This window comes from Tyto alba, unplaced genomic scaffold, assembly GCF_018691265.1.
Source record: "Tyto alba isolate M040663 unplaced genomic scaffold, T.alba_DEE_v4.0 Super-Scaffold_7, whole genome shotgun sequence".
In the NCBI taxonomy this organism is placed as follows: Eukaryota; Metazoa; Chordata; class Aves; order Strigiformes; family Tytonidae; genus Tyto; species Tyto alba.
Window position 1 is genome coordinate 35,869,562 of NW_024881328.1, and position 14,873 is coordinate 35,884,434.

The 14,873-nt window shown below is 35.5% G+C and overlaps 1 protein-coding gene across 6 annotated transcripts in view; it reads right to left on the minus strand.

Annotated features, from left to right (window-relative positions):
* GULP1 (GULP PTB domain containing engulfment adaptor 1) overlaps window positions 1–14,873 on the minus strand; it is a 160,388-nt gene that overhangs the window by 29,877 nt on the left and 115,638 nt on the right. For all 6 annotated transcript variants that reach the window (XM_042784107.1, XM_042784108.1, XM_042784103.1 and 3 more), the window contains 4 exons: window positions 6,773–6,871; window positions 3,896–4,033; window positions 1,232–1,348; window positions 666–758 (listed from right to left, as the gene is read on the minus strand). In XM_042784107.1, the coding sequence (XP_042640041.1) occupies window positions 666–758; window positions 1,232–1,348; window positions 3,896–4,033; window positions 6,773–6,871 (447 nt within the window). The remainder of the gene's footprint in view (window positions 1–665; window positions 759–1,231; window positions 1,349–3,895; window positions 4,034–6,772; window positions 6,872–14,873) is intronic.

Consider the following 14,873-nt stretch of genomic DNA (forward strand, 5'->3'; position numbering starts at 1 on the left):
TACACTTGTAAGAAGAGGGGAGTCATTAGGATCAGTCTGCAATGCAACCTGCATTTTCAGAGGTCCTGCCCAGCTATAAGTAACTGTCAGTCAGTCATTTAAAGATACTTTTGTCATGATCATCTACAGGAACTATAGATAGTGTTAGAAATTTCCAATGATGAGGAACCCCCACTTGCTCCTTTTTACCTATCCACCCAGTGTTAGTTCTTGAGATCTAATGATTCCTTTGAAAGGCACATAAGATTTTTTTAAGTCATTTAGAAAACGTCAGCAGTAAGTGACAATATGCTTGTGACAGAAAGTTGGTAGAAAAATGCCAAGTAGCATTCGTGAACCAGATCCTTTAAGTGCAGAACCGAGTTCTCCATCCCTAGCTGGCATGTTTAGATGTCTACTAGCATGAATATTTACTGTCTTTAGGCAGCAACAAATAGGTATGACAAGGGGATTAAGGAAGCACAATTTGAGATTGCAATCTGTACCTTTGCTGGTTTGTCACAATCTTACTGTTACTTTAATACTGCATTTCAACAGATACGCAACATGATCACTGTATGTTAATCACAATCACTGGAAACAGCATGGATGCTAATGATTATCCTAACACAATGATTATAAATTCAGAGTAACTTCAGGTATAAGAGTTACATTCATGTACTTACTGGAGATGCATGTACTTGTGTTATTCTTAACTGGTTTTCCAAATCTTGAACTTTATTTTTCAGTTCTGTGTTTTCAGTTTCTAGTTCTTGAATCTACAAAGCAAGTGGTTATTGCAACAGCTGTTGGGATATTCACTCATTCCAACAATAGTGTCCACCAAGAGTAAATTTTATCTGAGATCTGGCGATTTAGAAGCAATGTTTAACTGGTTATCTGATCAGAAAAAATAATTAAATTTTTATTTCTTCCATATTTCAACTTTGCTTTTCTCTTTAATGATCTTGCAAGATGGCAAAAGATATTACAGTATATATAAAAGAATCCATATAAAAGATATATAGGAATATATAAAGACATATGGGATATATAAGAATATGTATGAAAGATATATAGAAAAATACTGTTTCACAGTTTTCGGGTCTTTTTTCAGTTTTCTTTTTTCAGTATCTGTTGCAATTCTTAGCAATCGGAGAATAATGCTGGAAATTATGCTTTCACAGACAACGAGTAACTCAAATACAGTAGCATGTTCTTTTATCTCTTTAAAAAACAGTTCAGAACTTACTCTTTTCTGTAAACCTGCAATTTGTTTCCTTGTTTCAACATCTTTTCCTCCGGATTCCAGAAATTTCCTGTAAGCTAAGTCAAATGCTTGACCAATTGTTAAAGTTATCTCTTCCGCCTTTACATAAAACATAAGATCAAAATTAGTATATTAAGAATACTTGATATAATTACTTTAATTTCAGATGACCACAAAATACTTCACACCATGTATTGTGTTAATAGGGTTTGCTTCATCCATCGCGAAGGCAACACTACAACGGAGCATGGCAAACACTCTTCAGCAAAGTACCTTGACAGAAAATGTTGTGAAAGCAACTTAAAAATACTTCAGATAAAGAAGGGAGACTGAATAGACAGACCACAATTAGCTGATTTTTAGTATAAATTATGCCTCTAATTTCTGTAAATACAGGTAGCATGTTGTACTATGTTTTTTTCTAATGATTTCTGAAGCAAATAGAGGCTTATCAATCATCACAAACTTTTAGTTTGAATGGCTTAATGTTTTAATGTTAATGGGTGTTTTGACCCCTATTGCTTTTAGATTTGGATTTCAACACTTATTTTCACAAGTTCTAAAAAATCTCAATCAACATAATGTGAATAAATGCTTTTATCTGTGCAGGCATTTCAGATTACAAAAATCCAACCAAACAAAATTTTCATTTCTATGTGCAAAATATAATAATTTCATCATTCTATACTGATTAGTATCATATGTTGTATATATACAGTCTGTGCAGAAAATGTACTTTAAAAATAACAGGGGTAAAAATAAGCATATAAGAAGTTGATTGAGCACACCAAAGTTTCAGAAAAAAATGCTGACTTACAAGAGGCACCAATAAAGGTGAACATAGGGATATGCTGTTTGCCTTAAAACTTCAGTAGAGAAAGTAAACACAGTAAGTAATAACTTTGTTTTATTTTAAACAATTTGAATTTGGCAGGGGAACAAGAAAAAAGAATGGAAAAATCACTAATCTGGCTCAAGTTAAACTGGAATTTTCTCATTTTAATTGAAATGAAAATTGGAAATCGGTTATTTCTCACGAAAGCAGAGCACTCTGCTCAACGCTGAAAACACTTTTCCTTCACTAACTGTAAGAACATGAAGGGCTGGATGTAAAAGAATGGTACAGAAAGTGATGTTCCCAGCCTTTTATCCATCAGTGCGCAGCAGTAAAGTCATTCAGCAGAGCTGTGTGAAGACCCGAGTTCTACAGAAATGGGGAATTAACCCCTCTATCTTTTTACTGTGAAAAAACCCATACAGCCATCTTTATTTAAAAAAACAAAAAAAACACAAGAAAACAAAACATCACAAGCAATTAGTGTAACAAAATTAAGACTGAATTAGACCAGAAAAGCTGAACTATGATTCCTTTAGAGAATAACTGTTTATGTTAGTAAAAGTGTAACGGACACTGGGAAGAGGCAGTCCTGTCTTCTTGGAAGGATGAAGTTTGGCTGAAATTAAAAGTACCAACTGAGGTGGAATCCTTTGAAATCTGAGAGTATTAATGAACAAAGACTGAAACAGAGGAAAGAAAAACAGTAAGTGAAATATCAGGCTAGAGGAGAAATGGTGCGATGATCTGGAATAAAAATGGTAGTAGTGTGCAGAGACTGTAAGGGCAATTTAAAATCATGGAAATGTGTGAAAAAGAGGTGCAGAATAGAAATTTGAAGAGAAAGAAACAGATATAACAACTCTGAATAGTGTCTACTTAAGGCACTAGAGCAATGCAATGCAAGTGAACAACAAAATAATCAGAAACACTGTGAAGTAAAACATGATGCTATATAATTGCATACAAATAGAAGTGAATAGTTATCTTTTTCTAAAAAAAAAAAAATATATATATATATATATATAAATATTGTTTCCTTAGTATTTCCTTTGTATGATTATCTCAGCTACTTCAGAATAAAACAGAGAGGCTCTGGATTATAAAAACATTCACCCTAAACATTCACTTTCAGTGTTGATCCCAGTATTTTTATTTGTTAATTACTTTCTGCCAGGGTAAACATATGACCCTGTCTCAGCTAGACACCATTTTCTAATTTCCTGTCCTAAAGTATTTTTTTTTTTTGTTATTGCACATTTTTGAACAGTTGCCCTATTCTATCTTAGACATGAGAGAATGTTAGTGGTTGGTGCAATGAATTCTCTGTTAGTGCATCACGGCATTAACAAACTTGAGAGACGTGGCGGGAGGGCAGGCAGAGAAGTGGGAACCTTGCTGTAAAAAAAAAAAAAAAAAAAAAAAAAAAGTCTGAGGCTGACACATCAGCAGAAGAGGCTGTGAGGGTATCTCAGCCACAGAGTTGCAGCAATCTCTGCAAAACAGCTGTGCAAACATTTCAAGCTTGGTGGGATGCAGGCTGTTCTCTGAGAGCATTGCAGACGCTTGGCCTAGGATATTGAGCTTGGTAGTAAGAATCATCTCAGAGAATCACCTCAGACCAATGAAGAAAAAGGCTCTCCTTCCAATTAATGCATTTAAGTTACAATGCTGTATTGCCAGGAAAGATTATACCCAAGTGACCCCACCTAAAAGTCAGGCTATTATTAACTGTTCCTGTTTTATTTCAAAGCAGACCAATCAAAGTCTGTAAGTCACTCAAATTCTCCCAAAGTGTCTTGCATACTTACACACTTTTCACTGTCAAATACATAGCACAGATGCTTATTTGATTCTGAGTCTTTGCATATGAAAGTAAATATTCTCTTGTCAGTTTTATCATCAGCACAAAATGATATCCTATGGAGTTGACAATTGTGCTGGACTTCCTGCAAGTAAAAACAAAGATTATTTTAAATAAATTACTATACTAGCTTAGGATAAAGACGCACAAAGTAAATCCTTGGATCTCTTCATGTACCTAAGAGCAGGCAAGTTGCAGTAACACTTTTTAAAAGTCTGTCACTGTACATGAGAGTGCCCAAAAATGGACTTAGAATATAAAAGAAGGTAGCAAATTCATCTCCTAACAAATGTTCCCATTTTTACTGAATGTAAGCAAGAAATTTTTATGTGGACAGCATTTATCTGGAACTATTTATTTCAACAGTAATTTCTCTTCTAGAGAACTGGTATTATTGTTGCTTTGCATCCCTGTACAATTATTTAGGGACTGATTATATAGAATACTCTCTTCTTTTTCCAGTTGCACACTATCTTCAGATTTCATCATCTCCCAGGGTTTGTTAAAACCTTTTTACTGAAACAAATCCTTACATTTCTATCTTAAATATAGAAAACAGAAATATAATGACTTTGTTATCCAAATATAGGGGCACAGAGAACTAAATTAGACATTTAAACTTACTTAAGGTGCAACATAAACAGTCCTTAAACATTATTATTATTTGCATATTTTTGATACTGTATTTCACTTCCCATTAAAAAGCACATTCCAGTTATTAAAAAAGTTGCAGTGGCAATGCTCATCAGCTGACGAGCCTGGCAAGACTGAAATAATCTACTTCAACTATTATTTTTTTTTGTTGTTTTTCTTCCACGAGTCTCTTCTTGGTATTTTATTTTATTTGGCTTATTACATGGGAAAGCAGTATTTGCTTTAAAGGAAAATATGCGTTTAGATGTGAACTATTATCTGTTTTAAAAAAGAAAGTTTCTGTGCAGCACCAGGGTTCCCAGATTGCTATAAGCTCATAAACAAGGGCATGCCCTCTCTGCACACAGTCACTTATCAAAAAAAGTACCATATGGACAATCTTTTTCCCTTGCCCCAACTGGGTTCCTTTTCTCAGTCCTTACAGATGTTCTTCTGTGCATCCTATTTCTGCCATTGCCTCAAATCTCTCCCACATTTCATGTTTTTCTGTTTTATCTCTTTAACAGTTAAATACAACAACACAGGCTTGTTCTGGCTCTTGCAGGTTTACAGATCCATGTAACTACTTTATATCGTTTAAGGACAGAACCACTTTTCAATAATCCTCCTTTTTTGAGTGCCAAGACCTGATACGTGAGCAGGCCTCCTGTTCCTACCACAACTAATAGTCATCACATGAATACGAACCAATATTCCTCTGTAACAATACCGAAGTGATTTGTTTCAAAAACACACTGAAAAAAATACTGTAATCAGAGATGATAACATGGAATTTAAGTAAATTCCTAACACATCTATAAATTGTGCAAAAAGAAGGAAAACTTGATTCAAGTTTACATTTCCATATAGCTTTAAAAAATGAAGTGGGGGAAATAAAAAGCCTACATGGAGTTGATTATCATTTGAGTTGTAATAACAACATTGCTAAGAGATTAGAATTTTCCTATTCCCCCAGGAACTTCTGTCCCACAGCTTTCTGTTAATCTCTACAGGAAGAGTTAGGAAGACTAACATATTTTGGCATTTAAAACTGTTATTTTAAAACAGTTTTTGCCAGGATATGGGGTTTAGTACCCTTTACTGCCCTATGACATAAGAAAGATGCAAAAACTGCAATTAAAGTCGATGTGGATATTTCTTGTCCCCTCTGCTTATGAACTGTTGAACTGTGGTTGTATCGAGAGTCTGAAGAGAAAATGGGTTGCAAGTAGATATAAGCCTTGCACTAAAGCTACCTTTTCTGAAAAGGCAGCATCACTGTCTGTATAGTAGCAATTACTCCAGAATTAAGAAGTAGTAACAAACAGTTCATTCAAATCCAACATTCAACATACGTATAAAAGATTTAAGAGCACTCAGATGTTAAGAACTGCTGACTATTGTATAAATACTTTTTAGCTTGATTGTACGTCATTATTCCTCTTTGAAGTCTGTGAGGAGGAAGTTTTGCTTACTATGTAACTCCTTCTAAAACACCAGAGCAAACAAAGGAACAGAAACCCCATCCACGGGATAACTCAATGGACTTAACTGCTGAAAAGGCAGGAACTGTCATGCTGTGCCAGATGAAAAGTATACCAGAGTGCTTATGGCCTGATACATGAAGTTTACAGAGAAATGGGTAACACATCTGAGAAACAGAAGCATTCTAGGGAGGCAGGGATATGATAAAAAAAAACCCCAACCAGTCAATCAAAGAAAAAAAACAGGAGAAAAGGAGGAAAAAAAATGATCAGGTTAAGGAGAGAGAGATGCAATTCCAAAGCATCAGCATGAAGAATGAGTCACTGAAAATAAATTGTCTGCCTATTCACCTGCAAACACCTCCATGTGGGCACCTACACCATAGTGACCATTTGGAAAGGTGTTTATCATACACCGTGTTAACATATATTTACCACAGTGCTTTCATCTTCCTCAGAGTTTAAAAGTTTTGGTGTGAAAGGAGTACAAAATTTAAATCCCACGTTACCTACAGTCCGCGTTTTGGAGCATCATGCACCTTCCTGGGAAGATGTTGCCCAGGTGTGATACAAAGAAATGGTATTTTAGAAAAATTTCCCATCAACATAATGGCTTTATTATACTTTTTTAAAAATATGAAACAAGAAAACCACTTAGAATTGTATTTAATTATTAATGTAGTACCATAAACATATACATCTCTTACCTTTGTTTTTGGATCTAGAATTTTTACACCATAGATTGAGATTTGTAATTCAACTTTGGGAGTCTTCTGGCCTTCAGATTTCTTGATATGTCTTGCAAACTATAAGATTGAACAATACAACAGCAATAGCATTAAGTTTTCTGCACTTTTTTTTTTTTTATTACTTCACATTTCTCTCAACTCCTTCCACCTGAAGTTGTTTCCTTCCTTCTTCAAAAAGCTCTGATAAACAATTCCAACTGTTCCCAAAGTCACAGTTGGGCACAGAACAAGCATTTCAGACTGCACACTATAGAATATTCTTATAATTCAAGAAAACATATTTTTATATTACTTAGCTGGTTCTCTTGAAACTGTTTTCTGCTCTTTATGCACTAAATTTAAGCTTTTGCATGAGATTTCTAGGAGAAGAGTAGAAACATGAACACTTTCCAGATAGTTTGTCAGCTGTTTGGTTGTTGAGCAGTGAACAGCATTATGTTTTCCACATCCACCATTTCAACACTCACTTCTGGACACATAAACAGACTGTATTTCCCATATATTTCTCTAAGGAAATCAGTTCTTTTAAACAGGTTCAGTGTGAAAGCACTACAGCTGTCAACACCTAAGAAATACTTCATCTCTTCTATCATATTCTCAGGACTTATTTGCTAACAGTTCACTAGATGATGGCTAGACAGCATTTTATATGCCTGGGTTGGGTAATGTGTCCTATTCAATACATTTTTCACCCTTTCATATTCTTTTCTAGCTGCTCGATTTGACTTGTCTTTCCCTCTTGAACACCGCATATAAAATAATCAGAGTATCTAAAATTTGCTACTGCATGGCAGTTACTAAGTGTCATGTACTTGGGTAACTTTCCTAGCAAAGTTATGGAATTGCTCTACATTCTGCTCTGTTACCAGCCTTTTTCCTTTCAAGTGTTTGACAGACTGGAATGGTATTTTCAAATGCATAAGTAAGGACAATGACTCTCTGAAGGCCAGAGGAGTTGGGAGCCTCTGCTTCATAGCTATATGTTTGAACACGTCGTCCTGAAACTTGCTCCCACTCAAGTATAATTGAGCACATAATTCACCATCAGTACAAACAGACTATATAAAGAGGCAGTGAGGACAATGACTTTTAGTGGCATAAAGAGTCTAGGATGTCAACAAGGGTGCTAACCTATATTAAGAAGGGTTAAACCTGGAAGACAGAAGCCTGAATTACCTTGTGATAGTGATGTACTTGGCTGTAGCAAACTGATGCCTCCCCCACAAACACCTAAACCCCTGATTTTAATTAATCATTTAAGTGATAGTTGAGGGTTTGGGTTTTTGCTCTGTCCCTATTGCTATCCCACCTAGTACCTGGGAAATCTTTCCATGAACGGAGCTGCTTTACATGGTATGACTGTCTCCATCTATTTTATTTATTTTTGAATGTAGGCAGCTCTGTTCATGGCAAATTACTAACTAGTTTTAAGTACCACCCAAAAGGCACTTAATTAACCTGTTTCTCCCTTCCTCCCAATTTTATTTCTCATTTCGAAAGCACACTTGTTGAAAATTTCAGTAACGAAACATTTTCTTATAATTAATCCTATTAACTTCGTACAGTAACATGACCTATCCAGTCAGTTTATTACTAATGTACCTCAGTAGCTGGTAAGTACCACACGCTTCACAAGTTAGTTAAAAAAACCCTCCAACAACCACCCAATAAAACCCCCCACCTAACCCACTCTATGACATTCTCAAAACCAACTATTAAATCTAAATACCCACTTCACTTTTCAACAGCTAGGATTGCTACAGTCATTGGCCAAATATTTTAGAAAGGTTTGTACATTATGACTTACTAGTGAAAACGAACTAGTCAAAAGTCAAGCAAATCTAATATAAATTCCAGTTCTGCCCCTTTTCAGTATCAGGTATACAGCTCTTGTAATATACACATCATTTTCCTGTTACCTCCTATTTACCTTCAAGCCCATTTCTCACATATTTAGAGTATACTTCTAATATAGTTTAATGACCATCCCCATGACTTTACTGTAATTAAGGTGGGTCATCTCATACACATCTATTAAAAAAATTAGTTATAGAAAATAAAATAAAAAAAGCAACTAATTGCTGGTGTACAGGTATTTTGGCCAACAATATTTCTTGACTTTCAAGGACAATTCAAATTTGCTGCAAGAGAAAAAATATTTTTTTACTTAATAAAAATCACTAATTAAACCCCCCCAAAATCTGTCTTGAATTTTATACTACCAATTTAACCTGTTTAATTCTTATGTCTCTGCTTTAAAAAAATAGGAAAATGATAGGCAAATCAACGCTGTATTAGCACAGATGCTTTTCTCCAAGATAAATACAGAACTTAAATTTTCTTTCAGGTAAGCTCTGTACATTACTCAATACCTCCACTCCATCAGCTTTCCTTTCTGATTTGTAATTTGATTATGTCCTTTTATTGGATGCAACTTTGAGGACACATGTGGTCCCTTTTCATAGTGTCCCTTTTCATAGTATCCCTTTTCATAGTATCACAGGGCTCTGCACTTGACTCACTTTGCTGCACATTAAGTCCACAAAAACCACAGGTCACCTGGGGAGTTTGAGCATCTCAATTTCCAGTGTACTTCATAGTGCACAGAAACGTACCTATGCAATAGCTAATCCTGGGGCACACCTCAATTTGGAATGGCCTTGAACTTGAGTAATGTCTCTCTATAAACTTTTGGAAATGTCTCTCTATAAACAAGATGCACACAAGTATTTCTGTGCGGTAATGAAGAGGAGGTGTAAATAACATTTGATTTTACTGAATTAAAGACATAGTCTGTGTTGAGAATGATGATGAAATGTTTGGTTTTCCAACTGTAATCATCTCTTCAGAGTCCTGAACAACAGCTACAATGTGAACACTTTTTAAAATAAGCAGATCTGAATAACTTGCATGAATTTTTAGAACAGCTGGCCAAAGCTTTCTCCAAGTAGTCAAGAAGTCTTACAACACTGAAGAGGTTCCAGAAGATAATTCTGTGCCAATACTCAGAAAAAGGGTAAATAAAATGACCCTACCATATCTCAACTCTCAAAAGGTATAAATCACGTTCAAGAACTAGAGAATTCAAGTGAGACGAAATTAATAATGACCAATATGGATTTTACAAAAAACACAGGTCAAAACAGACGAAGCATTTGACTGAGTTTTGCATGCCATTATATTTAGGAAATGAAGCAATACAACGAAAATATTAGTTAAGTTAGTTACATTTGTCTCCAGATGCAGTTATAAACAGGAAATTGTTATTGGGAAGATATGTTTCTAATATATTCCAGCAGGGTTTATTTCTTAAGCATGACGTTGTTGAACAATGACCAGGAGGAAAATAATTACTGATAAAATCTGCAGGCAAAGTAAGAGGAAAACATGGGGAGAAGAGTAAGTAATGATCTGAAACCTAAAATCATTATAGAGGAAGTCTGCAGATCAGGAAGGCTGATGAAGGGGCAAATAACACAAAATACCTCACCAACCAGAACATCACAGATTGTCTGTATGCAAACAAACCACCTCTGTTGCAATGCCAAATTTGTGAATCATACTATGGGAACAAACTTTCTTTCTTGGGAGATTACCTTCTGAAGGTAGAATTAAGAAAGTCTTGATGCCGTGGTAGGCTTTCTTCTAACAATGGACCTTCTAATGAAAATACAATTGGGAAGAATAATGCAATTCTTGGATACTTCAAAAAGATCCTTAAGACAACAACAACGGCTGCACTGCCTCAACTGCTTGTTAGAAACTACTCAAATCTTATGTTCTGAGGTTTTCAAATGCAGAAGGATATTGATAAAATGGAGAATGATCACAGGATATTTGCAAAAGTTAGCAGAAGACTGAAAAACCACTTTGTAAGAAACTCCATCAATTCAAAAACAAGCTAATGGTGAAAGAAAAACACAAAAGAATCTCTTCAACACAGACATCCAGAGACACAAGTGAGCTTTTTATCAAAGGTTTACTGGGACACAGTGACTGAAAAGTACACATCAATAGAGAAAAATCCGGTGCAGTTAATTTCTTAATGCTCTTCCCGCCCACTCCCTGTTCTGTGTAGTAACAGATAACATGCAGATACTGATCAGTAATTTCTTTCGTATCTGACTTTCTCCAGAATACCAACTTCAGCCACCTCCCAAACCTGTGCAGGGATTGAACAGCAAATCCCAACACTGACATAGGTATCAGCCAATCTGCTTTTCTCCTCCTGTTTTTTCTACTCATTCCTTCTACTTAAAGAGGAAAAACTAGATGATCTTTAAGGTCCCTTCCAACCCAAACCATTCTATGATTCTGTGACCCTGAAAGACCTCTGGATCGGGCAGATTTACAAACATTTTCCCCTTTCAGCACACATCTGAAACAAAATAATATTTGTAGATCATACAGTAATAAGATTATTTAAGAGGGCAAAAATCTGAAGCCTCCCATTGGCATTAAAGTGGACAATGATATAAAATTACAATGAATCACAACATGGCTTGGGAAGAGATATGGTGGGCCAAGTTCTTAAGCTGTTAGTTTATACATATATTGTTCTCAAGCATAACACCTACATTTTGCCCAGTAATAATACGAGCAGTTCAACGGGATGGGCTAGCTTTTATTTAAGTGCTTTGGAATTAACATCATATTTTTCTTGAATCTTTAAGAGAAAGCAACAGATACAAATAAATCTATTTTCTATGGTTTAAATTAGCTTTAAAAAGAAAGAACTTCCATATATCTTGTCTTTTTGTACAGTAGCAGGGAAAACTGCATACCTGGAGACTCTTATTAAAATTGCATTTGAAATGCTTATGCATCAAATATTAGAAAACCACAATCAGAGGATTAATTGGCAAAAATAACACAGGGAAAAAAAAATCACGTTTTAAAAATAGCTAGGAGATTTAGTTAAGGAAATAATGGTTAAAACATGTTCTATGAAAATCAATTTAAGCTACGCAAATCAAAACTATGTGCTTATATTTAATATTTACATCTCACTGCACAATTCAAGGGTTTATTAAAAAAACTCAAAACATCACAGGTAGATGTTTCTGTGATTTGGGTGCTAATCTTCAGCTCAGGGAATAGAGGTTCAACTCCTTCAATTTACACAGGCTTCCGGTGAGACATCAGACATTGCACTTCGTGTGGACACCTTAGAAGATGTCTGTTTGAGGACAACATAGCCGTCCAAGCCAAGGCATGGCTTTATACCTGGCTTTTTCTCTTTTTTCATAACAACATTCACTATAAGGAAAGATGGCAGTAAAAAAAGTAGGCCCTATTTCTTTTGCAGTGATTACTTATCATCTTTTTGGTCGTATTATGGTCCAAACTCTTGTGCACATTTTATGTGGGTATAATGAAATTATGATCTCTGAAAAATAGCTGTCAGGAAAAGAATGAAAAGGCTACAGACATACAAACTTGAATCTCTCAGTAATCAGCTGGGTAAGGCTGTTTGAGAAATCCATTTCTACAGAATACATTGTATTTTATTTTCCAAACACACACTGGACTGAGAGGAAGGCTATTGATCTATTAACCACAGTGTAGAAGACAATGCAGTAGAGTAATTTTTCTCTCTCCTTTAAGGTTTTTTTTTTTTTTTGCTTTGGGGTTGTTTTTTTTTGGGGTTTTTTTTTTTTTTTTGGAGGGGGGAGGAGGGTTAGGAAGGAAAGTAGATGGGGTGTGGGGGATGAGGGGTGTGGTACTGGGTGGTTTTGTTTTGTTTAGGGGACTTTTTGTTTGTTACTTTGGTAGGGGAGGAGTTTGGGGGGTTTGTTGTGTTTTTTGTTTGGATTTTGGGTTTGGCTTTTTTTCTTGAGAGACAGACATGGTAAACAGGTATTTTCTCTTCAACTCTTCTCCTCTGATCTGCTTTGGTCTTCAGGCAGTCCCTGGCTGGTCCCAAACCACACATTCTGCTCTCTCCAGTACTTCAAAGAGAACAGTCATGGCTGTAAGGCTTGACTGGAAACCTCTATCCCAATATTAAAAGATTTTCTGTACTCCACCCTCCTCTGTCCTTTCAACAACAAATGAAATCCAGCTTTACCATGGAGGGGAGCTCAGAACAATATCCAGCGATGGACCTTTAGGGACAGCAGCAGGACTGAGTTGAAAGTGGGGGAAGAGAACAGCCTTAAGTTTGGTCATCACAGAAGCATCGCTTTGAAGACTGTAAAAGGAACAGCCCAAAACTCAGGTGTGCACTTCTGCTTCCTTCCTAACACCCCTCCACACCGTATTCTTACCAGTGGTTTGGTTATGGTGCCCTTTTCATCTGTTATGCTGATTGTTCAACCTGTTCCCACATCTGGCAACCTTTTAAGCACTTTCTGAGAAGGACCAAATTAATTCCTACAGTCTGATTTAGAAGCTACATCCCTCATTAAATGAAGGGAAGTAATCATTTCACTTTATAAAATAAAGTGTGATTTGACAACATTTATACACTTTAATAAAGTAGGCATGTTCTGCTACAACATTTTGGTACCATTTTCCTTCGTTTTTATTTCAGTCTAGAAATTGGTTTGATTAGAAAACTGGAAGAAAAAAAATGTTTGCAATACATTATGAGAACAGTTCACCTCATCTTAGAAATAAAAATATACATTTTAAGACATTAGTGTCCAGCCTTCTTCCTCCTGCAGTACAGATCCAAGAAATTTGAAAACACAAAGGGAAATCCCAACTAGATAAAGCCACTGGACAACCCTCTAGAAAAATTAAATATAGGTGCTTGAAAAAACTCTATGTTCATACTGCAACTCATCCAGCAAATTTGTCAAGGGTTTAGAAAATGCAGTAGTAGCATTTAGGATAAAACAGCTACAATGAAGCATCAGGAAAAATTTCCTCCAAGTTGTTTTATTTTATTGTAGAACATCAGCGCCACCTTCTGGTAAAAGTAAGTTCCTGGAATGGTGTGCTGCAGTTTTGCACAAACCTGTTTGGCAAGCAAAGAGTCTGTGCTGTATGAGTTAAGGGCTTTTGATTTAAAAGAAGACTTGTATATCAAATGTCTATTCTGACACAGTTTGATGACATAATGGCGTAAGAGAATTAGTTTAGAGCCACAGTATTTCATGGCCTATATATCACTGTAAGCACATGACTTCATAAGGTTATTAGTGCGATTCACGTCAGTTATAAAAATAGCTCCAAATATTAAAGAAGTCAGCTGTTTTTCTGCTAGCTATTAATTTTCATTAAAAACAAATTATGATTAACAACACTGTGTTTGAAACCAAATCCACATAATTAAAAAAATAGAAATATAGCATCACAAGCTACACACCTTTTAAAAACTCTCCTACTCCAAAAGAACACTACGTGTTTTCTTTCAATATAAGACATTAGTTTTCAAGCTGTTTTCACTGGTTTAAAATTTTTAATTAATATTTTCTAAAAAAAAGCTAGCTGCGTTGTTAATAATAAAATCCAGTATCTCTAGGCTTCTCCTCAAAGAATGCAGATGCACAACATAAATCAATGTTGAAATGAGCATTCAATTAATTGAGGACTGTTTCAAATGTAAAACCTCTTTATTGCTCTCTGATTTCTGTTCCAAGATTTTTCAAGTCTTTCCAAAGGTTGTCTTTAATTACGTTGGGATTTTTCCCATAAACTTGTGATTAAGTAAGTTCCCATGTAATACTTGACATCTAAGCTCCAAACTTCCAGGCTTAAGGAAAGTAGTGTATTGCTGGCAGCAGTGATTCAGACACATATCTCCAAGGCAGTTTATTTAGGAAACGTGTAAAATCTGTAACAGATATCTACATACTCCAATGACACCACAAGAATATACAAAAAATTTCTACTTTTAAATTTTAGTGCTAGGCTGACAGATTTTTTTGTTTGTTTGTTTGTTTTTCACAAGAGATGAAAATAGTTCTGGCTCTTCCTGCACTTCAGAGAAGTTATTTGGCATCCTTTTTGGACCTGCTTTCAGAGAAAACTATTTCAAGGTACCAAATCATACAATCTCCCCGACCCAAAACCTCCAGTGATGAGTGAGGGCACAGCCTTCCCTTGAGTT